General features: G+C 35.1%; 1 protein-coding gene across 1 annotated transcript; it reads left to right on the top strand.

The window, feature by feature from the left end:
- The first annotated feature begins 12,152 nt into the window (after window positions 1–12,152).
- Window positions 12,153–13,188, top strand: LOC106618373 (ficolin-1). The gene is made up of 2 exons (XM_014236100.3): window positions 12,153–12,841; window positions 12,909–13,188. The coding sequence occupies exons 1-2, from the start codon at window positions 12,153–12,155 to the stop codon at window positions 13,003–13,005; spliced, it is 786 nt and encodes a 261-aa protein (XP_014091575.2). The 3' UTR covers window positions 13,006–13,188.
- The last annotated feature ends 11,914 nt before the right edge of the window (window positions 13,189–25,102 follow it).

Raw genomic sequence — 25,102 nt, 5'->3', positions numbered from 1 at the left:
ACAAAATTTGGACGATGGGCGTGGCGCCACCCATATTTAGGTGCAAACATATATCTCGGGACGTACTTGATCGATATCAACCAAATTTGGTTGGTAATATTATGCTGACATTCCTACATTAGAGTGTAAAAATGGTAGAAAAAGACCACGCCTACTTTCCATATAACTGAGTTTTAAATTCCATCTGATTCTTTCACTAAAGATTTCGTCAAAACATTTTTAAAATAAAGTTTGGTCAACACCTGAAGTCATATCCCCGGCTTTGATTCTTGTAAGTTGCAAGAGTCGGTTAAACCCGAACTTAGGCCTTCCTTCCTTGTTTAACTTGGTGTAATCGGCTCTCAAAACTTTATATGCGATTTTTTCGAAACGATGTTTTCAGAGTCGGTGAGGAAAATTTTTCAAACGGCTGGACCAATCAACGTAAAATTTTCACACGACCTTCGAAGATATATTTGCCAGGTAACGATCAAAGGAATAAAAATTTTAAAAATAATTTACATTTTTTTAAGTCACTTTATGCCAAATCACCAAGTGTTCTTGAACGCAATACAGTTAAAATACACAGGTCCCACATTTTGGTGTAGATCTGTTGAGTGCCTCAGTAATATATAATAGATGATGCTTTTTGTTTGACATTGACGTTTTTATCGTGCGAATACAGTGGTATTCAAACTACCAATATGTAGCATTAATCGTCGATCTCCTCAAAATATTGCAACCAATGGAAGAGTTTAGGACCTTTCACCCTTTAACTACTGTCAAACGTTTTTGAAATGAGAAATATTGTTTTTAGTTTCAGTCAAAAATAGATCTTATAGTTAACGGTCAAAGTCGAAATTTTGTGGGATGGAAAGACAATCAAAATCAATGGGATTTATATTATTAAAAAAAAAAAATTATTTTATTAAACTAATTATAAGTTTTATTATTGTAAAACTATGACAGATTGTATCAAAAATTCTTAGAAAAGTAATTTTTAAAAAATTGATGAAAAGCTTAAATCGTAACTATTTTTTACGCGAGTTTGTTGCTTCCAATAGCACAAGTTACTAGAATCGCGTCGCCTGTAGAAGCCTCCTTTTAAAAAAGTGATAGCGAAATTTGGCCTAGTAGCAACCATTCGGATCAAAATGTCAATAATAATTTTTTTACTCATTCAAATACATTTTTAAGACAGAAATTTGAATCCTTTCCTTACTCCTGGAATAAATTGTCAAAGTTAGGCCTTTAATTCTACAAGTTCCTCAGCGATGATAATTTGTAAGATTTCCGTTCTATGATTTCAGCTCGGAAATTTATGCTCATGCATAGTCTTAAGTTCTTTAATGTGTTTAAAAAATGTTGGAGTTCACTGCTTTTATTATATACCGACAGCTGATTTATAAATTCGGATCAACTTGAGGCCAATATTCTAGAGATGTTATAGATTTTTTGAAACCGTGATATAACCCTTTAAGTTAAATAACGATTAGTTGAATAAAATTACAATACTTCGTCTGAGTCCGAGTTGTGCTCGGGTGCAACGACATATGCTTGACAACAAAGTCGCACACAAAGTACAATTAATTAGTAGAATATGCTGTTGCTGGTTGCTGTTGCATGGCATTGTGAACTTCCGTCTCTAGCCAAAGTTGCAATGCTGAACAAAATCAACACAAACCAAATGCAAAAAAAAGCAAATGAAAGTGCAAAAAATGAAAACAAAAATATAAAAAAATGGGCAAGAAAATTTACTCGAAAAAAGCGAATTAAAAGAAGCAAAAAATGTTGCATGCCACACAACTGCACCATTTGATGCAAATGCACGAATAACAACAATTGCATGTAGAAGTCAGCCGCCAACAGCACAGTATGGCAACCACAAAACAACACTAAAATCCTTAGCCTTGCCTACAAAAGATACAATTCAAATGGATGGGCATAAGCAAACAGTTGGACAATGCAACAATTGTAACAGCAATTGTGGCGACACAACAGCAATGTCAGCCGTCGTTAGGTTGTTGCAAGCAGCGCCGTCGTCTAAACGAAGTTGGCCGGCTGGCACTGATCTTTGTGGCACTTACAATGGCTATTGTAATGGCGTGGTAGTTGTGTTGTTGTTGCCGATGCTGTGCTGGTCGATGGTGATGCCCATGATGATGACGATTGCCGCTTCTGTGGCGTTTAATTGTTCGCGCAATGTCCGTTATGGGATTAACATTGTCATTGCTACCAACTGGCAATTAGTTTTGCCTTTCGTTTCATTTCTTTTTCTGTTGCTTTGCGTAACTTTCGCTTATTTCAGTCCTCCGCTGATGCTTGCTGTTGTACGGGTAAATCGTAGTCAGAGGACCTCTGTCTTTTTGTTTGGTTCAATGCCGGCAGTTATTTCTCGTTCTGGAGGGCAATCACTTCAATTTGAAATAACACATTACACATTTTCTGTCTTCTCCTTGCTCCCTGTGCTATGTATTTCGTGGGTTTTAGAATGGCCCTAAGCCTTCAGTGTCTTCAGCGAGTTTTGGTTGTTTCGATTTCAGCTTATTTTTGATATGCTAGATTGTTGAACAGTTTCGTTGTCATATTCATAACCCCAGTAATGATGCAGTTGATAATTGTGGGGTCCTCAGCTGCGTACTCTTTTGTTACCTGACTCGTTTTTGCAAAAAGATTCAGTTCTTTTGGTACGAGTCTAGCATTGACACGCTTCATACCCAAAAAATCAACCAAACTTTGTTGAGCCGATCCATAAGAGATGTTGAGATCGTCTGTCATTCCTCCGATTCAAGCATTGTTTCTTCGACTTTATCGAATCGATTTTATTGTCATTAACAGAGTTGGACGGACCACTCGCGTGAAGCAAGCTCTCGACCTTCACTGAATACTTTCTTCCATTCCAATACTTGTGTTCGTGATAAAGTAGACTCCCCAAAACACTTCTTCAACATAATCAATGTTCCGTAGCCGTGATTCCATTGGAAACACAAAATTTAAAGTTCAGTTTTTTTTCCATGATAAAAATCGCCAGACATATTTTCTCGTTTTAATCAAACAGCAGAACATAATTAGAGTTTTACCAATCTAGAATTTTATCGATTTGGTTGTCCCGCGAAGTTGAATTGGACCAGTCCGGGTCATATTTGATCATATGACCTAGTGGGCCGCTCACTGTGCAGTATGTTTATTAATGCATACTCCGATGTTGCTAACCTTGACCCCTTTAACCTGGATTGGCTACATTTTCTTGGTATTGGGGATGCGATTGCTTTTTCAAGAGAAAACTTGCTTATTAAGTCTTGGGGGATCCTGTCAGCACCCGATCGCGATTCTGAAGCTGTTGTGCCGTTGAACTCTGTTGAGCACTCCCTGAAGTCATATTTCGGCTGTTGTCGGTTACTCACGAAGTGAATATGTGGTAATATTTACGTGTCTTCTGACATTATAATATTGATGATGCTAATATAAATATAATTAACCGATTTTGTGTGTCTTCGAAATTTGAGACTATCTATTCGCGGCTATTTATTGTATATTTTGTTGAGGGCCAATTATAGACGATGATTTTTCTTTCAAACTATATTTCAAAGAATTAGATTAATATCGTTCCTACGGTAAACCATAATGATCCATGTATTTTCAAAAGGGATCGAATTTATTGCAATAAGATCTGTCATTTGATGAGTTCCATATGCAGCCACAAAGGAACAGGAATATATATTTCTTCAACGAGTGAGACTTTACTTCGGAACTTTTGCTCTTAGTCCTTAAAAGCCATTGTTTGTCGGAATGATTAAGCGTTGAATTCTAAGACTGATATCGTTGCTGGTTTCGTGACCTGCAAAATCACGATGAAAATGCAACTTTGAAGGTATGTGAGAGCAAATATTCTTCCTGCTTTCCAACCAGAATCACTAGTAAAACATCAATAAATTATGGGGCAAGCTCAACCAGCTATATTTCTGAAATTAAAAAAAAAATGTTATTCCCGCAAGTCATGATCGATCGGTAATATATTTGCTTTCAGCACTCCTCGTCACTCTCCTCATAACCTAATTCCAAGCAGAAATTCCTTAACTGCAGTACTTTGCTTGCAACACAACCGCTAATGCCTGCAACGGTTGCAAGCAAAACCATGAAATCACAAAGAAACGTGAAATACCGAAGAATAGCGCTCTCCTTTAAAAGTCTTGCGGTATTTTTGAATTTTTCATTGTCTGCACAACACTTTCTTGAGTGCTCAGTGAAATCTAAATAGACAAGCGGGAAATGTAAACAAGATGGAGGCGCATGCACACCCCTAAAAATACCGCCATAAAAGCTAATAAAGCACATACGCCACAAGCTAAGACAGCACAATATTTCACGCGGTGGTTTAAGCTAAGTTGTTGCTGTGGCGAAGGAACCCAGAAGACCAGAAAAGAGTTGATGCATGTAGCCTAAAGCGACACGGCAAGTAATCTGCGATTTGTGGGAGAGCAAACCACTCTACCTTGTGGCGATGCGCGAGAAGTTGCTAACAAAAACAACAAACCATTCATTTTTTGATTTGCTTTTTCGCTGGTTGTTGTAGTGCCGTTTTTTAATCGCAAAAGGAAGCAACGTATTTTATTAGATTATTGCATTTTCCCATACACCAAGCTGAAAAGACAAACAACAACAGCTACTGGCAGCTTTAAATGCGTGACTTTTTCCGGATAAAGCAATGCAAACATGACTTTGGTTGCTTTTTAACAACCTCAACTTTACTCCTTTTGGTGTAACATATAATTTCACATGGTTGTTGTTGTTGTTTGCGTCACCCGTTGTGACATATTTGTTGATGCATAAAATTTTCCAAGCTGTAAAAAATATCGAATAAAAATGAAATTATCATATCGCCAGCAGACACTCGCAAAATATTCATGTGCTGTATATTTAAGCGCGCTTAGACTTGCATATATAAAATATGTATTATATAGTAGGTATATGGTATGTATGAATTTCGTACGCTGTGCGTTTGGCATGTTAAAGATTAGAATTTTTGTTGCACTTAAAACATGAAGTGCAAATGAATGAAATAAAGAAAGGGAGTTTTTGGCACATTTCAATTTTTTTTTTCAATTTTCAAAAGTGAGTTAAAAACTCAGTATATATGTGTATCTTTAGTGAGTCAGTTGCATTTTACGGTAGTAAGCACATCTGCGACTCTTAAAATTAAAAAAAGGCTTTCAATTTAACACCCCAATTGTGTAAGACTACTGAATTAGGGAAGCAATACATCAAGTGTTTGGCAGCATTTCTCTTATTTGTGACAGAATGCGTAAAATAAAAGGTAAAGAAATGAAAACAATGATGATAATTGAAATTTAAAATTTATGTTAGTGGATTTCAATTAATTTGAACATTCCTTGTGACATTACTAGATTTCTGTGCATTAAATTCTTGAGTTTTTCAAGTCTATTAAATTTAAGGGGTCTGAAAAATATCAATTAAAATTTTTTAAATGTATTTTACGACAAAAAAGTTGTAAATTTAATATAAATATTTGAAAAATTCATAAAATATTTAACAGCAATTTTTTTTGATATCAATTTTGTTAACTTTTTCAATTTCTTTCTTATAAACTACAATTTCTTTCTTATAATTACACACATTTTCCCGAAATATATTCAATGTATTAATATTCCAAAAATTGCCTAATACTTGGCAACCGATCTTGAGCTGTTGACTGCTTTTGATATTTCTGTATACTATATTAAGGGACAGTAGTAATACATAATGAGCAAAAATTGACGACTAGCTTTTTAGTTGCCTGTGATTGGCATCCGTTAGCAATTTATAATGTATATTTTTCTGTTACCTATCGGCTACTATACGCGCACTAGTATAGATACACAATTGGAATATAAATTTAAAATATTTTCGAAGAGCACAATGAATTAAAATGCTAAATATTTGCCTGTGATACTTTAAAGCTGTCAAAAATATCAAATTCCTTTATATGGACTCTATAGGTCATTGGAAAAGAAAACTTCAATAATATGAATTTTTATTCTAAATATTTTTGTTATAAGGTTCACTACTTTATGCAATACGATTACTTAATCTAACATTAGCACTGTATTGCAAAATAATAATAAATTATTGTCAACTGTAGAAATAATTTTGTTTTTTTGTTTATTTGTCAAAAAAAAAAACCAACTCACGACTATTGTTCAGATTACTATCGGCTATGGCTTCGTCTACCGTCAAGCATCGATCGCCTCTAGACACGATATCGAATAATGCGATAGGCAACATTTCAAAGATATTTTATTATTGAACCAGATAGAAGTGCGAGTTTTGATGCTTTATCTTCATTATTAGCTTCTTTAAACTTCATATAACTACTTCGGGGACTCTGTCAAGACCCTTAACGATATACCGAAAATTTTGTTTTTATTTTTTCTTTCTTGTCTTAGGGCAAGTCCAAGACCTTTCGTTTTATCAACGAGTCAAGACATTTTGTTTAAAAAACATCGTTGTTTTTTGTAATTTTACCCAAAACTGGTGAGATTTGATTTTAGAACCTGTTTTTTTAAGATTTCTTATATTTCATATACTGTGTATGTAGTATGTGTATAAATAGTAACGCTTTTAATTGAAAATGGTTAGGTCCACGTCTGATGTTAAAAGATCATACAGTGATTATCAGATTTTACCACTTATTTTCAAAAAGTAAGTTAAATATTCGTGCCATCTCTATACCATTTTAAAAATTAAAAATTTGTAGGTTTTTTCATAAAAAATTTTCTTTCTGATCAAAACTTCTCCTTGTACTTAATAAAAAAGACCTCTATTACTCATATCCGCATGAAGTCATATGCTGAAGAAGCAACTCCAGCATCTCATAGCTGACGAGTTATTATGATATTACAAGTATAGGGCAAAAATATTCAGCTTTACGATATTCAGTGGCACACCTGGTGTGAAATTTAAAAAAATCGCATTTTTTCATATTTCCATATTATAAGTATGCCTTTAAAAATAACATTCTGTGATTTTAAATAGATATCTCAAATTGTTCTTGAGTTGCAGGCTGCTAAAGTGTAGCTCAGTTCAATCAGCTTCATTACTCTCAATATCTTTAAAAGCGTTTTTCTCAAAGCTACATTTTTCAAAATTGTTTCAGTGATTACTCGGAGACAATTGATGGCTTTAAAATGTTTGCTGTATAGTTCGCCAAATAATGACCTACCAGTTTTTTTATCTGATTAAAAATGGAATTTTGACATGCCAAAAACGACCAAAATTTGGCTAAAAACCATCTTTTTTTAAACTCCGCCATTTTATCATTTTTGATTTTTTTTGACCCTAGGTCATTGTACGGAGAGTCAAGTCCCGTAGTCGAGAGCTTTTTTAGGTTTCATCCACAGAGAAGGGTGAAATCACTACAGCAGTGGATGTTCTTTTTTTGCGCCATCGGAGATCGTGTCTAACTGGAAAAATTTTTAATTTTTTCTATCAAAAAATTAGCTGTGTATTCTTAAAATATGTATAAGTACATATACCCTTGAAATGTGACACATTTGGCGTATTTGAGCATGTCTGTCTGCCTGTGTATATATACGCGAACTAATCCATTTTTGAGATAGCGATCTGAAATTTTGCACACGTTGTTTTTTCTCCCAAGGAGCTGCTGATTTGTGGAAACTATCGATGGGTCACTAAGAGCTTTTAACTGTCATAAAAACTGATCAATCAAACTCCAGTTTTTGTATGAAAAACTTTTGTAGTTTACAAGATATCCTCACAAAATTTTGATTATTGCCCAAGAAAACGTTATAATTTAAGAAAAATATTATTCAGATCGGAATACTATAGTATATAGCTACCATTAAAAATCTTTTTAAATCCTTTTAAACTATGCACCTGTATCAGTTTTATATTTTTTTAAGACTTCAAAGGATTCTAGATATAACTATCCGAGTGATCTACGAAGTAGAGGAAATAAAATTATAGAATATATTTGTACGTGAGGTCACTCAAAATATGTCAATAGTGCGGACACGTGCATTAATCTTAATACCATAAACAGCCACACTTAAAGTTAATAACCAAAATTTATCAAAAAACAAATCTAATTTCATTTCACCCCTCGAGCACTTTATCCTCCACAGTATGTAGTAAGTGGTCTTAGCTTCCGGTTGGGTTTTGTTTTGGTCGCAGTCGTTTGTCTGCCGATAAAGTGTCGAAATGCCCGCACCTACAAATGACTTAATGACTTCATAATTGAATAATGGCATGAACTGACTCTGGTGCCACTTTGACCCTATAAATATGCCAAAGTCGCTCGCTCGCGCACTCACAACGTCTTCCACTCTTACTTTCGCCGCCTCACACTCCTTCCACTTGTTCAATTTTCATACCAACTTACTTATTTACGCAATTCAAGCGAATCATTCCAATAAAATCAACATTAAAATTGAAATTCGCCATTGGTGAATGGCAGCAGCAGGTGTAGGAAGTCGGGAATGAAAGCACCATCAACAACAACTACAGCACAGCGTGCAATTATATGCGCTGCATGAAGTACTTGTTAAGTACGACGAATTATTACCAATAGTAAAGGCGACCGTAATGACACACAAACACACAAACATACACGAATGCTATATGTTATAATGAAGGAAAGTGCCGTCGTCCAGCTGGAGAGCCAGCAAGTCGCCCATTCGTTAGGCCTTGCGGCATTGGCTCCACCAGTCGTTGATGGTGTGGTGTAGAGCAATGCCCCATGGGGAAAATTATAACAGTTGCAGTCGTACAAATGTTCCTGCGCGACAGTAAAAGCAACGACACAAGCAAAATAGTAACATGAACAACAACAACAACATTCGCATTAAATTTGTGTGCCATTGCAGGGCATTAAACAACTATGCCGTTTGGTGGAAGTGTAGAGGACCGCGGACGCACGCTTTTGCCATTTAAAGGGTGTTAAAAGGTCGTGAACACCCATGGCTTTCGTCCTTTGCTGGCTGGCGTTTAATGAACGCTTTCGCTGCTCGTTGATAGGCTCGGCTGTCGTGCCGCTTTCGATATTAATGTGCCATCAAGGCAGCGAAGGAGGCGATGAAAACACAAATGATTGTGACCATAAATCAGGAACCGTTGACATGCGCCACATCAGCCAACGTTGTGTTGGGCATGATGTGTGGCCTGTAAAGTATACACGTAGATCGGCATTAAATGATGTCTCCTGTGAAAGCAGCTGGTGTTTAAAAGTGTTATAAATTTAAAATTTTCCACGGCTGATTTTTCTTGAGCGCTCTTTAAATGTTTATTGTTGGTTACAATTTGTTAATGTTATTTGTAATACATTTTTAATAATTTAAATACATTTTTATTAATTGAGTAATATTTTTGTTTGGAACTATTATATAATATAAGGCCAAGTAAAAATAAATGCATTATTTTTCCAGTAGAAGGCTTTAGTAATCTGTATTTTGCGTTGTATAGGTGTGATTGGGTTCCGCTATATGTCATTAGAACGACAAGATTTCGTGCTAAAAACACGCGTGCTCAAACAATACTGAGTTGAGTAATATGAAGAGTGTTTATGATCCTGATACTGTAACATTCAATCACGAGCAATTTTGGTTTCGTAGATTCCGTTCCGGAAAATTTGACGAAAATATCGATAAAATAATGGAAATCCGACCGTCATGCAAGCACTGCGTCGATTGCCCAAGAGCTAAACATTGCGCAAAATACCGTTAAGAACCATTTAAATAAGGCTGGATACAAGAAGAAGTTCGATGTGTCACATAAGTCCTCATGGATCAAGTTTCTATCTGGGAATCGCCGCTGAATCGTATCAAAATCGATTCATTTCTGAAATGTATGATTACTAGTGATGAAAAGTAAGCCAGCGCAAATGGTGGCCATGCCAGAATTGACGGTCTGGAAGGTTTTTCTGTGTGTTTAAGGGACACACCTAACCTGACAGCCTAAAAAACGTCGATTTGTGGAAATTAAAAAAAGCTACTGTATCGATAGTTTTGAAATTTTTAGAGTATACTTATACATATTACAAGAATACACAGTAAAATTAAAAAACATAAAAATTTAATATTTTTTGAGTTATACGAGATCTTGGACGGCTTTAAAAAGAAGGTCCTCCACTGCTGTAGTGATTCCGGCCTGCTCTAGAAGTTATTCCTAGTACAATGACTTACGATTAAAAACAAAAATCAAAAACCGATAAAAATGGCGGCGTTCTTGATAAAAGTTTAATTCTACCACAAATTTTGCTCGTTTTTAGCCTCAAAAATTAGATTTTTGACCGATTCAGTCATTGTATGTAGAATTATGTATATACAGAACAGGCAGAAAAAAATTTCATGACGCTCGCATCATTTGTCTTCGAGTTATCACTGCAGAAAATTCGAAAAATATTGTTTGAAAAAAAACGCGGTTAAAAATAAAGTGGTGGACCGGATTGAACTGAGCGGTTACCCTTTAAATGGCTGTAATTGAAAAACTATTCGATATATCGATTTGAAATTTAAGTATGTTATTTTTAAAGGTAAAAACTATCGAAATGTGAAAAAAATAGATTTTTTCAAAATTTCGCACTAGGTGTGCCCCTTAATGGGATCGGCAGAGAATCATTCTTTATGAGTCGCTCCCCTACGGCCTTAGTTCGAACCTGAACTGTCAACTGAAGTAAGCAATCGTCCAAAAGAGGTCAGCTTTGGTCAATTGGAAAGGAATTGTGTTCTATAAGGACAACACCAGGCCCAACATATTGATACTGACTCGTCAGAAGCTACGGGAGCTTGGTTGGGAGGTTCTTATGCATTCATCTTATAGTCCGAACTTGACACTAAGTGATTACTATCTTTTCCTGTATATGGCAAATGATTTTGCTGCTGAAAAATTCATCTCAAGAAAATCTTGTGAAAATCGACTGTCACAGTTTTTTTGCCAATAGAGACGAGGAGCGGCATCATAAAATTACCTTCAAATTGACAACAAGTCATCGAACAAAATGGTGCATATATGATTTGATTTGATGGGATCGTTCTAACTGCGCCAAATATTAAATTGAAGGGAAAAATAATGGATTTTTTATGAAATTTACAGGGTCAAACAAGATTTCAAAATTTGTATTTTACTTAACCTTGTTCCCACTGTTTCAAAGAAAATTGTCTGACCGTAGCAGATATATTTTTGAATAGTTAAAATTGTCTAATAGGTAATTTTGATATTCCAAATTTTTAAAATACCGAATTCATTAGCAACTATGTGCCTTTTTATTACATTTTTATTAATTTTCTTTAAATTATTCTTCCCTGTAATCGCAAGACAAAGAAAATATCCTTCGATCAGGGATTACAAAATGCTTATAGGAGTTTTACAGTTTTGAAACTCGGTACATAGCGATAAACAATTTTGAGAGCTGGCCTGTTGGGTCGAGCTTCTTTTGGTAGAGTCTTAGAGGAACAGAATATTAGGCTCTAGTTCTTCGAAGATTATCACACAATACAAGAAATAGTCCAAGGGTGACCTGTTTAACCATACTGCTTTTTTCGTCATACTGCAACAAAAGTTTTCGACAGTACATAAAAACGAAGTGTCATTGATACAATATATACAATTTTGAAAAGGAAATGCATGTGGAGTCTCGGTAATACTTGTTTTTCTCAAAAATTTACATTGGCATCCATTCAAAAATTCCATAAGAAAATCACCGAAATGAAAAAACCATCTTGAAATACGAGGATATACTTACATATTCCAATAAGTGATGAGGAGTGTTTAACACTCGGTTATAACCTTTTCTTATCTGTTATCTATCATTCTAAAATGTACTTACAAATTTATAAGGCAATGTAAGTATTCATCGCTTGTGCAATAATATTTGATTGTTATTAAGTTTATAAATAAATACGCCTTAAATTATCTTCAAAGTTCCTGAATGGTCTTAAATGACTGATAAGTGAGTTTCAATTAACTACTTCTGCAGTGGATGCAATTTTTGATCGTCAAATTATTTATAAACAATTGGTCAGAGAGTGAGAGTAAATAAGCATTAAAAATCACCGAGTTCTACTGAAACGGGCAACTTATCTGAGCAGTGATAAGATAATAAAATTTACAACACTTCCCCTAAACGAAGCACCATATCAATATAAACACCTTCTAATAACATGTACAGAACAGTTAGCTTCCAAAAGTTCGCAATGGCTTATTTACTTTTAACCGCTTTTACAATTTTCGCCACTTTCTGCTTGTCACAATCCGCTGAGAATGTCACCGATGGCCCTCTCATCAAGGGGAGGCTACCTAACAGTTTGTTATACGCACCCAACTACCCGAGTAGTTGTGCTGAGGCTTTGTCCGGCTCAGCGCAGAGTGGCATTTATCAGTTATATTTACCCGAATGGCTGGCACGCCCCTTCTACGTGTATTGCTTGCGAGATCCTAACGGCGGTGATGCTTGGACGGTGATCCAGCGGCGGCAGAGCGAGTTGGTGAACTTCTATCGCAATTGGCATGATTATCAGACTGGTTTTGGTAATTTGAATGGCAATTTCTTTATCGGCTTGAATAAGTTGCATGCATTGACACAAGTGAGGCTACAAGAGTTGTGGATTGAATTAATGGACTATACAGGCACTACTGTCTATGCGAAATATGAAAGTTTTGCTGTGGGCAACGCGGAGGAGAAGTATGCGCTGAGCGTGCTTGGGAAATTTTCAGGTACAGCCGGTGAGGCATTGAAAGGCTTCCTTGATGGTCAAAAGTTCAGCACCTACGATCAGGATAACGATGAATATAAGGACAATTGTGCGGAGATTTGGAAAGGCGCTTGGTGGTACAAGGACTGCTGGTGGAGGTGGGCATTCAAATAAATAGTTTAGTGTTGTGATTTAATCAGTGGTTCCTAATTATAAAAATTACAGTAATTTAAACGGCATGTACAATAATTCTCTATTCTGGAATGGACGTTATCCAAATGCCATGAAGTATACGCAATTAGCGGTAAGACCAAGGAAATAAGCTTGTGAAGAGTGAATGAATTTTGGAATGGAAACTTTAGAGGCTTCTTGTGATTTACGAACTACGACTACTGGTGGAAAACAAAAAAAAAATATTCTTTATTTGTTAACGTCAAACCATTGCTCAAAACAGTCGATATCATACGAAATAATTTTGATGAAAAAATAGAGTTCAATTACATTAGTTTCTTCCTAATTAATTATGAAATTGTGGGGAAAGAAAAAGTTTTTGCAACCGTTCTTTCTAAATATCAAATTTTTTTAAATTTTAACAAAACTCCATTTTGTTCCGTAACTTCAATATATAAATCTCAACTAACGGCCTCACCGTTAGCAAGAAAGCAAAGCCGCTGATTTTGCCGCTTGTAGTGGGAAGACTTTTTAAAAATAAAATCCAAATCAAGCTGTATCTGAATGAACCAACGGAATTAATTCTGCTTAGAATTCTACTAAGGCTCATGCAAACCTCTGCTGGTTAACAGGACTTTAATTCAATAATTTTTCCATGTTCTCCTGGGTTTATCAACACCTTTTCTTGAAGTCAAAAACTCTCTAATTATCAAGGATTAACGAACTGCTTGTGTAAAGCTAGAGCTTCATTTAATCAAATTTATAAAAAACCTTTGCTTCATTTGATGTTATTCTTGTGATATATAACATTTCGAAAATAGTTTCGGTGAACGCTGCCCAGTATACTTGTATTTACATAATATGGAGTGTCTTAGGAACTGTTATCCCATGTTGTTCACGTTTACAGTAGGTAAAACTTCTTAAAGTTTCATTTTGTCCCATCAAATATATATTTTTTCGTTCAAATATTATTTGCAGGTTGATATTGTATTTGAACTAATTCTGGTATTTGAGAAAATAGATCTCGAAGCAATGACTTACAACAAGTCAACAAAATGCTGTCCCTTTCTTACACATTTTGAAAATTTGGTACAATTTCATATTTTCTTTCCGATTGGCTGTAATCTTACTCAACATGTTTTTATAAAACTTTCTTAATTATATTATATTAAATTAGAAAACTATTTATTCGGTAATTTGTGTGGTTTCTTTGTTTGTAATTTGTTTGTTAAATTCATTTTTGTTCCAGTAAGCAATTATCTGTAGTTTATGTGCCTTGGCTAAAAGTAGTACTATCAGAGCAAGTTCGCACCGTTTATGTTAGACTGGTAGGGTGGGTTTCTATGTTTTAGAAAGATGCTCGAATAATGCATGAAAAAACAATGCTTCTAAAGTATTGGAGTATTCCACTTCAATTTCTAATATAAAATGATCAAATTTGACCCGGACCGACAAAAGTTATATGGCTCGACTGAAATGGCCTTTAGTGAATTCAGCGAATTTTGATTTCAGGACAGTTTAAATGTCATATTCATAAACCCAGCTCTCGCCACCAGTAATGATGAGTTTGGTGAATGTAAGGCTACGTGTCGAGCATATCTCTTGTGACCTCAACTCGACGTCGGTTTTGCGAAAGATTCAGGTGTTGAGTCAATCCATAAAAGATGTTTATATCTTCTGTCATCTCTATGAAGTCAACACGACGATTTTCAAGCACTGCTTCTTTCAACATAACATGTTAGACATAAATTGACATATGTAGATCAAACTTCACACTAACATAAATATTGTTGTACACAAATGTTGGACCAGTCAAATTTGGCTCGTAAATCCATAATATTTGAAGAACTGTAGGAAAATTTAGTAAAGTCACTTTGATATGGTTTCGTCTAGCCGAAAGAAAATTTCCAAATCGACGAAAACAGAATTAGGGTTCTAAAGTTTACCGTCTAAGGGTAGATCAGAAGCAGTCACAGCAGTTTTCAGTTCTACTTTAAAGAGCGTTATGTTAATAACTATTTAATTATTTACTATAACTATCGTGTACTATGTATATGTATATAAAGATTTGATGAGGTGGATTTATCTAAGCGCTTTCTGTTCCTCATTTCCTCTTTTTTTTTCCTCCATTATTACTATTTAAACTACCTTTAAGGTCTATGTGTGAGTCACTTGAAAAATAAATATATTTTTCTCTAAAATATATTTCGCTTGAACACTGCTTCTCAATTTACTCTCCAATCTCATTACCCCTGTATTATTCCAAACTGTTTTTTCCACCATTCTATAATCATAATACATATATAGTTTCAATACATACTTGTAAATCTCACTGAAAATAAGCCAAATTCAGCTTTTTTATATCCTACATTGTAAATCAATCATTTTCGCTTCTAGCAACTTCACTTTACTAACCTCGGTATATCCATAAATTGCTTTTAAATCCCATCATTGTATTTACATACAAAAAACTACTCTTCAACTCTCTCACCTTTCACTTTACCAATTACTCCAACCTATCCCACCATTATGACACACTTTGAAGATGAAAGACAAACAGGAATGTCGAGTGATAAAATGTTTCCATTTGAGAGGAATCATCAACAATATAACAGCTGGTCCACAATTGCTGTTGAAAAAATAGTACGCCAGCTAGTCAAGTTTATTTAACCTGCTGCCACAATTGACATTGTCGAGAGGGAAATAAATTAAAAGAGTGACAATCGACAAAACTTTGTGAGCTTTGCCAACACAGCTGGTCATTCCACATATCACCACCACCACTAGTACATATATATTTACATTTGTATATACTCCACATATTGAAAGCGTGTGTGAAAAATTGTATAGAAATGTTCATTAGCTTCAGCCACAGGTGCGCGTGAGGTTTGCGACTATTGCTATGCATTTAAATGTGCATATACTCAATATGTATGAATATACACCGTTATAAAGTACTTGACAATCTAAGAGCTTTTGCTTTGTGCTTTGAAATACATACGAATATAATATGTATATTTATTTATGACACTCTAGTAGGAAAAAAGAGTAGAATGAATTTCATATACCCAATGCACGTTTTAAGAAACTTATATTAAATCACAATAATAATAGTAAATAAACTAATCTTTTACTTTTAGTAGTCATCAAAAATGCGTTGTGTGTGAAAATTAATTCATTTTAGAGTGGCTTAAAAAATTATTATCAAAAATCTTACTTCTTCGATCAAATATACCTAAGGTGGTCCAGCCATTTCGGAGAAATTTTCCTCACCGATTCTGAAAACAACGTGTCGAGAAAAACGCGTTTAAAGATTACATTAAGTTAAAAACGTCTCACAAATACGCTCATATCTTTAAAACTGTGTGCCGGATTACCATTTAAAAAATATAAAAAAAGCCGATTTTTTGAAACTCACAAAAGGATATAACCCCTTAATAGGTTAAGCCAGCCTAAAGCCCTTAAATCTAATTTTAACAAATTATTCTGTAAGTAAGGAAAAAGGTATCGAATTTCCCTCTTTATGTACTTGAGTGTAGAAAAAATGTTTCAATCTTCGGAGTACCATTTTTCAAAAGCCATGCAATCTGAACCCAAATAAAATTCAACATCAGACTTTCTGCCTAAGTTATTAGATAATGTTCACAGTACAGCTACAGTTAAAATTTCAAGTAGACACGTGACTGACAGAACTCTTTGACAACACAACGACCTAGACAGATAAACAGTTTTTTCCAAAACCAATAATTTAATGCTGTTGCACTATACTTTTAACCAAAAAATATAGGTTTTTGAAAATTATAAATTGGCATAATCTTAAGAGCAAATACCCTGGTGCCCACTTCGTATACTGGTTATAAAAACCAACATTTATATGTAAACGTAGATGGCAACAGTTATACATTGGAATAGTGAAATTGAGATAGCGCTTTGCTGTTGTTTTCTCCGCGCTTCGTTGCATGCATTAAAGCAATTATGGGGGCGCAACACAAAGGATGACTTGTGTGGTCACTGAAACGTCAGCAAATGTTAAAAATAATAGCGCAAATGTCGGCATATCTACACTGGCTTATCAAAGTAAATGCACCCTAAATAAATCTCTTCTTCCTTGCGGAGTAGCTTAGTCCACTTTAATTTGTTAGTTTATACGACTTCTCATCCTGAAACCTGTTGTATCGCTAAATCTTCATTGAAAAAAAAAATTATTATAAAAAGTTCAGCTATCCTTTGTTGATATATTTTATTGCTAGTAATTTATTGCGCTCGGTTTAAATGATAAGTGTGTGGATGATTCAAAACGGAACGACACGCTTTCTGGTGGTTTGTGCCGTCAAGAACTGTGTAAGGTGATTTTTACATCAAGTTGACATTCCCGAGCAAAATTTTTCGGGTGAAAACTCAAACCGCCATTGTGCTTTAATAGATTTAGATCACATCTGAGTCAGCTTTCTATACCTTCCAATGGTGTTTGCTATGAAGCTTCTGACATCCAGAAGCAAATAACGGAATCTCTATAAAATTTATATAAAAAATAATTAGCGTGGCAAGCTGAGTTGATATAGTGACGTCCGTCCGTCAGTGTGTATGTCTCTTAGCTTTCTAGATATCGATTTGAATTTTTCACACGCTCTTTTCTCTCAAAGAAGCTGCCCATTTGTCGGTATCGCTGATATTGGAGCTTTATAGCATATATTTGCTATTAAAACTGACCGATCAAAATCAAGTCGTTGTATGGAAAACTTCTTTATTTGACAAGATATTTTCATGAAATTTGACATGGCTTATTGTCCAAGACAAAGCTACAATCCCCGAATAGATGGTTCAGATCGGATAACTACACATATGCTATATGTGTTCAAACTGACCGATCAAAATCAAGATTGTGTTCAATATTTTTCTTTCTTGTTAAGTAACTTCAATTCGGTTGGAAGATTATTTATATCAATCAACGTGGCTAGAAAAAACTAGCAAAACGTTTTCCTTTGGATCCAAACCGTCGACCGCATTCGTGTTCAGATTTAGATATTGATATAGTTACTATAAAAAATATAGTTGATAACCTGTGAAGGGTATTATAGCTTCGAAGTTAACATTCGTTCTTACGTATATTTGAACTCAATTGGGCTCGGCGAGGACTTAAGAAAGCGGCAGATCTTTGGTTTTACACATAAAAAGTGTATGAGGGTTGTGGTAAAATGTCAAAACTTACTGGGTTCGTTAAATTAGTAAGTCGAGATCAAAAGGCGATATCCAAATTTTTCGAGTTAAATAGTATGCTACGCTAAGATGTGGCTTTAATTCTAAACGAAAAAGGTCTGCTTAGTTTAAAGGGTAGATTTTAAGTCGAAAGCGGCCAAAAATATTACAATTACTAAACATCTACTTGTATATGTTTAATTGTTGACAATTTTTACTATTATACAAATTTATTCTTTATGAAATCAATCAAATTAATTATTTCAAAGAAATATAAATTATTTAGCATAAAAAAATTAACCAATGCAAATTTCATGCACGTAAAAATAATATACATAAGTACACATGTCTGTATGCAAACCCCATTGTCCTACTTAGTCTATTCATCTGTAAAATCCATTTAATTTCATTTGCAATTAAGGCAATTTCACGCCAAATTCAATGTACCCACCAACCAGTCAACATCACAAAGGCAATTATTTATGCAGAACATGTAAAATCAATGATCTGCTTTACAATAATAACAACAATAAACAAAAAGAAGTGAAAAAGCTTGTAAACTAAACAAAACCTCACACATAGTCACATACATAAACACAGACGCATTCAAGTCAACGATTGTGTGCAAACTTACAAGTCCATAGTCCATAGTCCATATCTAAGGCTGAAGCATGCATAAATATGTATGAGGGAGATGAAGCCAACAAGTTGGCAAGTCATTCATTCGAAGCATTACAGAGCAATACACATACACACACACACACACACATGCATTTATGCTATGCCCCATGCGGTACGGCGAGTCACTGAGCCATTGTGCCCCAACAAAATAAAAGGTGCTGACGTCTGCTCAATTTGGTTGGCCGATTTATTTATTAGCCTCACTTCAGCCGCACTAGACGTGACGGCGGCGGTGCTTCAGCGTAAAAATCCCGATGTTTACACATACATACCCTGCCTGCTGTCTCTCTGACTCTGGGGTGGTGTTCAGGATGATGATGGGTACACTGGACGTCCTGACGCGTGTCCATGTCAGCACAGTAACTTCGTGCTGCTGGAACACGAGTATGTTCATATGTATGTCCACGTGGTGGTGGTGATTGGCGCTTTCGTTGACGCTGCCTGTGTAAACGAATACGAAATGTGAGTTGTTATGCAAATATTTACATGACGTGTTGAAAAATGCTGCTAAAAGTCGAAAATCTGAAAATCTCTGCTATTTGCTATTATTGTTAGCCACGGCAGTTTGTGGTGTGGCGTGGCCAGTTCGATCTGTCGTGCCAAGCAGTGGTATTGTTGGTGACTTGTGTGGCTTGCCTGCGCTGACTTGACATGCCGTGAGTTGACAAATACCATATGTAATGGAAACAAATTCTTTACATTTGCTTCTCCCCCACTGGTGTAACGTGCTTTATTAAACCTTATTCCAAAAATATTGTTTTTTTTTGTAAGACTTTAGTGGGGCTAAGAAGTACAATTTTCATTGAATTTCAATTGAGAAATGTGATTTTTTATTTGAATTGAACTTTTCATGGTTTTGTAGTTAATTATGGAGTGAAAAATGAAAATACTAAACATATTTCTTATTTCGATTGGGGTCAACTTTAATAATTTTGCTTAATCTTAGAGAAAATCCTTTTGTTACAAAAGTAGGACGTTTTAAAATTGTTCAAACGTTTAGAATCGGTCTTTAAAAACCCTCACTTTATCGTATAATGTCATGAAAAGTTTTTCTTTAATCGGTTGCTACAAAAACATGGTCAGAATATCAACCCAAGAGCTATTCTTATATATCTTTGCCGTGCCGCACTTTGCTACGATTTATTTATCGGGTATTTAAGAAGAGCTATCGTGAGTTTGTAACTCTGATATATTCAGGCGATTTTTTTTTTCAGATTTTGAACGTTTACTTAAGAAACACATTTTACATTATATTATTCAGAGTATTGCCCATCTGAAGCTATAACATTTTCCCTGCCTTCTGACAATTCCCATGGATTCCATAAAAAAACAACCGTATTCCAGTTAGGGCGCACCATCCTAAACACGTCTTTCTCAAAAGCACATATATATTTCAAAGTGAGTGATTACTTTGAGATAAATGATTCAATCATTATTAGGTCTTCCAATGAAAGTGTTAATGTTAAAGAAATTTAAATGTTTTTATTTAATGTGAATTACAATCGATACAGTTAAGTTCTGAATATAACATCAACCAAATGGCCTCCACGACTTCTTTTGCAGCAACGAATTCGATTCACCCAATTTCGAGTACTATTTCTACTAAATCAAGTCGTATGTCTGTGCTTTCAGATTCAATATTGACTTCTAAAGCATAACGGTGTCACCAGCTTCATTTCGAAAGAAGTACGGACCGATGATTCCACCAGACCAAAAACCACACCAAACTGTCAATTTAGATGAATGTAATTGTTGTTCATAAATAATTTGTGGATTTTCTTCGCACCAGAACGACTGTTTGTTTGTTTACCGCACCACTCAGATGGAAATGAGCCTCATCGGAGAAGATGATTATCTTAAAAAAATCGTTATCGCTTTCAAGTTGTTCCAAATAATAAAATATAATATCTTTCCGTGATGAAATTGTAAACATTACTGAATACAATAAAAAAAATTCGAGATCGTGTCATATTAAAAATGGTCGAAACGACGCTTAGAAATCATATCATCCATATTGCTAAACCCGATACCTTGATTTTGACAGACTGTAGGCCATTATGTGGACAATATCTTCTAGTAGAGAATTTTTAGTTTTTACGTTGATATCCACGGAGCCGTCCTTTTTTAGGCTGTCACACTATGTGTATGCACCTTAAATCGGTTGGTAGATGTCAAAGTTATTCATTGATTTTTTAAACTTTATTGCTACTGAAAATTTTATTAAAAATTTATATTCCATTTATCCTCCTCATTTTTGAAATAAGCGTCATATAAAAGCGAAGAGTTATTCATAACTCATTGTGGGTGCGTGTGTAAAAGCTTACATTAAGGCGAAGGAGCACATCACGCTTATTAATTAAGCAAGCAATTTGCGTAAAAGACTACAACAACAAAAGGAACAAAATATACGTTAAGAGCTAATTGCAAAGACGCTTTAATTTCCATCGCACTTAAAAGAGACGCAGGCAAAGTTTCTTGCAATTTGTCGAAACGATTGCATAATTTTACCAGCACCAACACCAACTCAAGTTCGAACACCAGAGTCAAAGGTGGACGGCGCAAAGTAATTTAGTACGCAGATGAGGTGTTAATTGCGTGACACGGCGCTGCAAACATCTTCGCGACGTGCCCAAATTGCTGAAGCTGGAGCTGAAGTGTTTGGAAAACTTCAAAATTAAAATAACGAAAGAAATGAATTTTAAATTTTCTTGCGGCTGCTTGCGAGTTCATATGGCAAAAGAGTTCATTCAGGCGCGAATATGTAAATTCACAGATACTCCTTTACACACACAAATCTACACACGCCGCGAAGTTTGAAAATTTAGACATAAATTTGCGCGAACGAAATGTCCTGCCAACAATCTTGCTGGCGTTTGTGTGTTCGGGCGCGTTTGGTTTTGCAGGTGTTAACGTGCGAAGGTGAAAGCTTTATGGCCAAGTGGCGGATATTGTGGCGTGAGTGCTTGACGTCAACCACGCATACATATGCAAGCGAGAATGTATGTATATATGTGTGCGTAGACTGACAATTAAGCTTGAAGACGCGCAGCCAGCGCCGAAATGAGTCGCCGAGGTTGTTTTGTTGTTTGCGTGCATTAAGTAGTTGTTGTTGGTGTTTTTATTGTTACACATAAGCTATAAATTTGACAGCGTGCGCACATTTACTGTCTTATTAAGCTCAATTGTCTCTTCCTTCCGTTCGCGCGTGGCGAAAGCGCTGTGGGATAAGTGAAAGCTCTAGAATGCGTTTAATTTTTTACATGCTTCCTCGACGCATGCCAAAGGGTTATTGTATCTTACACAGCATACACGTGTATATACGTATGTGTACTATATATGTATATACCATAGATGTAGATATGTTATATATGTATATACATAAAATATATATGTTATGAGTCGAGTGCAGCATTTTTGCCGTGAACCTCTAAAGCTAACCTAAAACACCTTACCTACTAGTCGTTCGTTGTTGCTTTCTGCTTTTCATTTACATTTTGTGAGCTTCTAATTTGCTTTGGCGCTTCGCCTTTGCTTATTAAGCAATTTACAAGATACTTAGGCAAGAATTATGTGCTACATTTTGACAAAAACTCATTTAAAGAAGATTGTGCCGTGAGGTTGCCTTTCTTAGTGGCTTAACTGATTGTTGTTGTTACTTTTGTTAACACCTTTGTTTAATTTTAAAATAAGCAGCCAACAATGCTATGTGTATACATATGGATAACGGTAACTGTTAAGTGGGAATACAAATGTATTGAGTTGCTGAGCGGGACTCATTAATTATTATCTCTGATATTACGTAATAAAAATTTGTTAATTTAAAATCTAGCTTCGCACAGTTGATATAATCGGGTATATATTATATCGGTGCAAATTTACATAAGCGCTATGGAAAGACTAAAAAGCGAAACAAGAAAAACGTTAACTTTGGTTTCATAATAACTGAACAATTTCTTTGAAGATTGCACCGGAATCCAAGTCAAATTTCGTGAAGATATCTTGTCAGAAAAAAATTTTTCATACAAGGATTGAATTTTGATTGATCAGTTTGTATAGCAGCTATATGCTATAGTGGACCGATATCGGCGATCGATATCTCAAAAACTGAGAGACTAGTGTGTGCATACGAATAATTCGTTTCAGTTCGTCATACTAATCATTTATATACACCTATAATATTCTCCGACGTTTTCTTCTGGGTGTTACAAACTTCGGTTCAAACTTATTATACCCTGTTATAAAAAAGATCATAACTGGATTCTGATCAATTGAGCGAACTTGAAAAGTGTTAACTTAATTGTTCTTATTGCCCTTCGCATCAGTGCCTCTTTTGTGTAAGATTCTCATAAAACTGATAAACTTCAGATATCCCTTATTTCGGTTCTCACGACGTTACCGGAACGGACCCGGATTTTTATCCTACCAAGAACTGTCAATACGGCATCATTCTCCAAATTATATCGGAAATGTTTTACCACTACAACAACAACATATATTTTTTTAGTTCATAGTTCTAAGTCCAACCACACGATTAAATAACATACTTTAAGAAGCGTACATACTTTAACAATCGCCTTTAAAGCTATTATCTAAAGCTTATTAAATAAAATAATCTACGCTTACAGAATTAAATGTTCTTTAATAATCGGCGAAAAAAAATTGGTACCATTGACCCGTAGCCGATCTCCAGGAGGACCACCGAAAAACCATTTCTAGCGTTGAGGAAGATTTTCTGCTTAAAATTATCTGAAATTCAAAATCAGAAAATTTTAATATTACTAAAGATGAATACAGATAATGATCGTAAGTCTAGTAAAAAGTTTTGTTTTTGACAAGATGGCGGCTTACCAAAAAAAAACGCCGTTTTTTGTGAAAAAGTTTACACTTCAGAACGGCTTAAAAAATCGAACTTATTGTCAAAAATCATATTCCTTTAATACTTACCTTAGAAATATATCTATGAAGCACATGAAGAAATTTATGAAATATATCTACGATTAATCCAGTTGTTTTGGGGAAATTCCCCTCACCGGATCACGCCTACGGTTGACTAACCAGCTGAATATACCTCACTTTGTTTTAAATCTCGATAATAGAATATACCCCCAAAGACAATTTTTACTTTTTTCTTTCACGTCCCAAATCTTGAAAAGTCCTGAACTATTATTATTGGATAGTTGAAAGTAATTTAACAAGGCTATTAACTTAGCGTTAGGATAGTCAATTTATGTATATGTAGACCCAATTTTTCTTTTAGTTATAGAACATAATTTATTAGATAAAATGTGCATAAGTAATCGGTCGAAAAATTATATTTGCCGCTTTGCTTGTTACACATGAAAGCTATGGTATTTCAAGATGCTTCGAGGTGCAACAACACCTGATATGTTAACTTATAGTCCCTCTATTTCTTACAGCATTGAAAGGCTGGGGTTAAATAAAGTGTTCGAATCATCAGCACTCTCTGCCTTTTTGATGTAATTTTTTTTTGTTACCGACTGATTGATTATTCTCCAGTAAGCTGGTAGGATCTCACCTTAAATAAACTACTGCAATGTATGTACATGATGTTTACCTTGAAAACAGATCCATGGACAAGCTTAAAACTGATTTTCGCATGGTATGGTTACAGCAGAATCCATTGTGTTGCTGGGAACTTCCTCAAGTGAAATTGTTGAAATTTTGTATATTTGTTCTATATACTTTAAAAAACAATTATCAAATACTTTTTTCCAATAATTTTCTCATCTCGGTTACATATCTAGTCTAAAATGAGAATATTTCAGCTGCTTGATTTCCCTAACATCTATTGCAAATTAAAATATACGCTGTTTGCAAGAGGGGAGCAAATATATATGGGTGCTTGAGTACAAATTTAATTACTATGTTTCCCAACGCCTTATTTATTTGTTTTCAATTATTTCGCAGTGCCTTGACAAGTCAAATATCTGCAAAAAAAAAAAACAATTGAAACAATTATTTCAAAAAACACATTCAATATAACAAAACCCTTCCACAAGCAGAGTTGCAACACACAATTGCAAATAACTGTGTTCCTTGGCTTGACGCTCAGCCAGTTCCCTGAAACGCTCCGTGACTGAGCGACTGAATGAATGTTGCATTGTTGGAAATAGAAAAATACCGCACTACAAATGTCAACAGTATGTCTATGGTTTAGAAATTATGTGCGTCGTCATTGTAATTTCATCAAGTGCCACGTTCTTCTGAGTGGAGTGTGGAGGAATGGTACGAAATGTGGGCAGCGAGCAGGACGACCGTATATTTGTTGTCACTCACAGTCAACCTACAGTTGACGGTTCACTATGCTAGCTGCTTGACAGACAGCTGTTGGCTTGTTGCCGGTGGTATGC

The sequence above is a fragment of the Bactrocera oleae genome, chromosome 5, assembly GCF_042242935.1.
Source record: "Bactrocera oleae isolate idBacOlea1 chromosome 5, idBacOlea1, whole genome shotgun sequence".
NCBI lineage: Eukaryota > Metazoa > Arthropoda > Insecta > Diptera > Tephritidae > Bactrocera > Bactrocera oleae.
The sequence above is the reverse complement of the archived record's forward strand: the minus strand, read 5'-3'. Positions and strand labels throughout refer to the sequence as shown.

Bases quoted from the DNA above. Each gene is read 5' to 3' on its own strand.
- LOC106618373 (XM_014236100.3), top strand. From the start codon at position 12,153: ATGTACAGAACAGTTAGCTTCCAAAAGTTCGCAATGGCTTATTTACTT. The intron at 12,842-12,908 runs GTGGGCATTCAA...TAAAAATTACAG, and splicing joins TACAAGGACTGCTGGTGGAG to TAATTTAAACGGCATGTACA.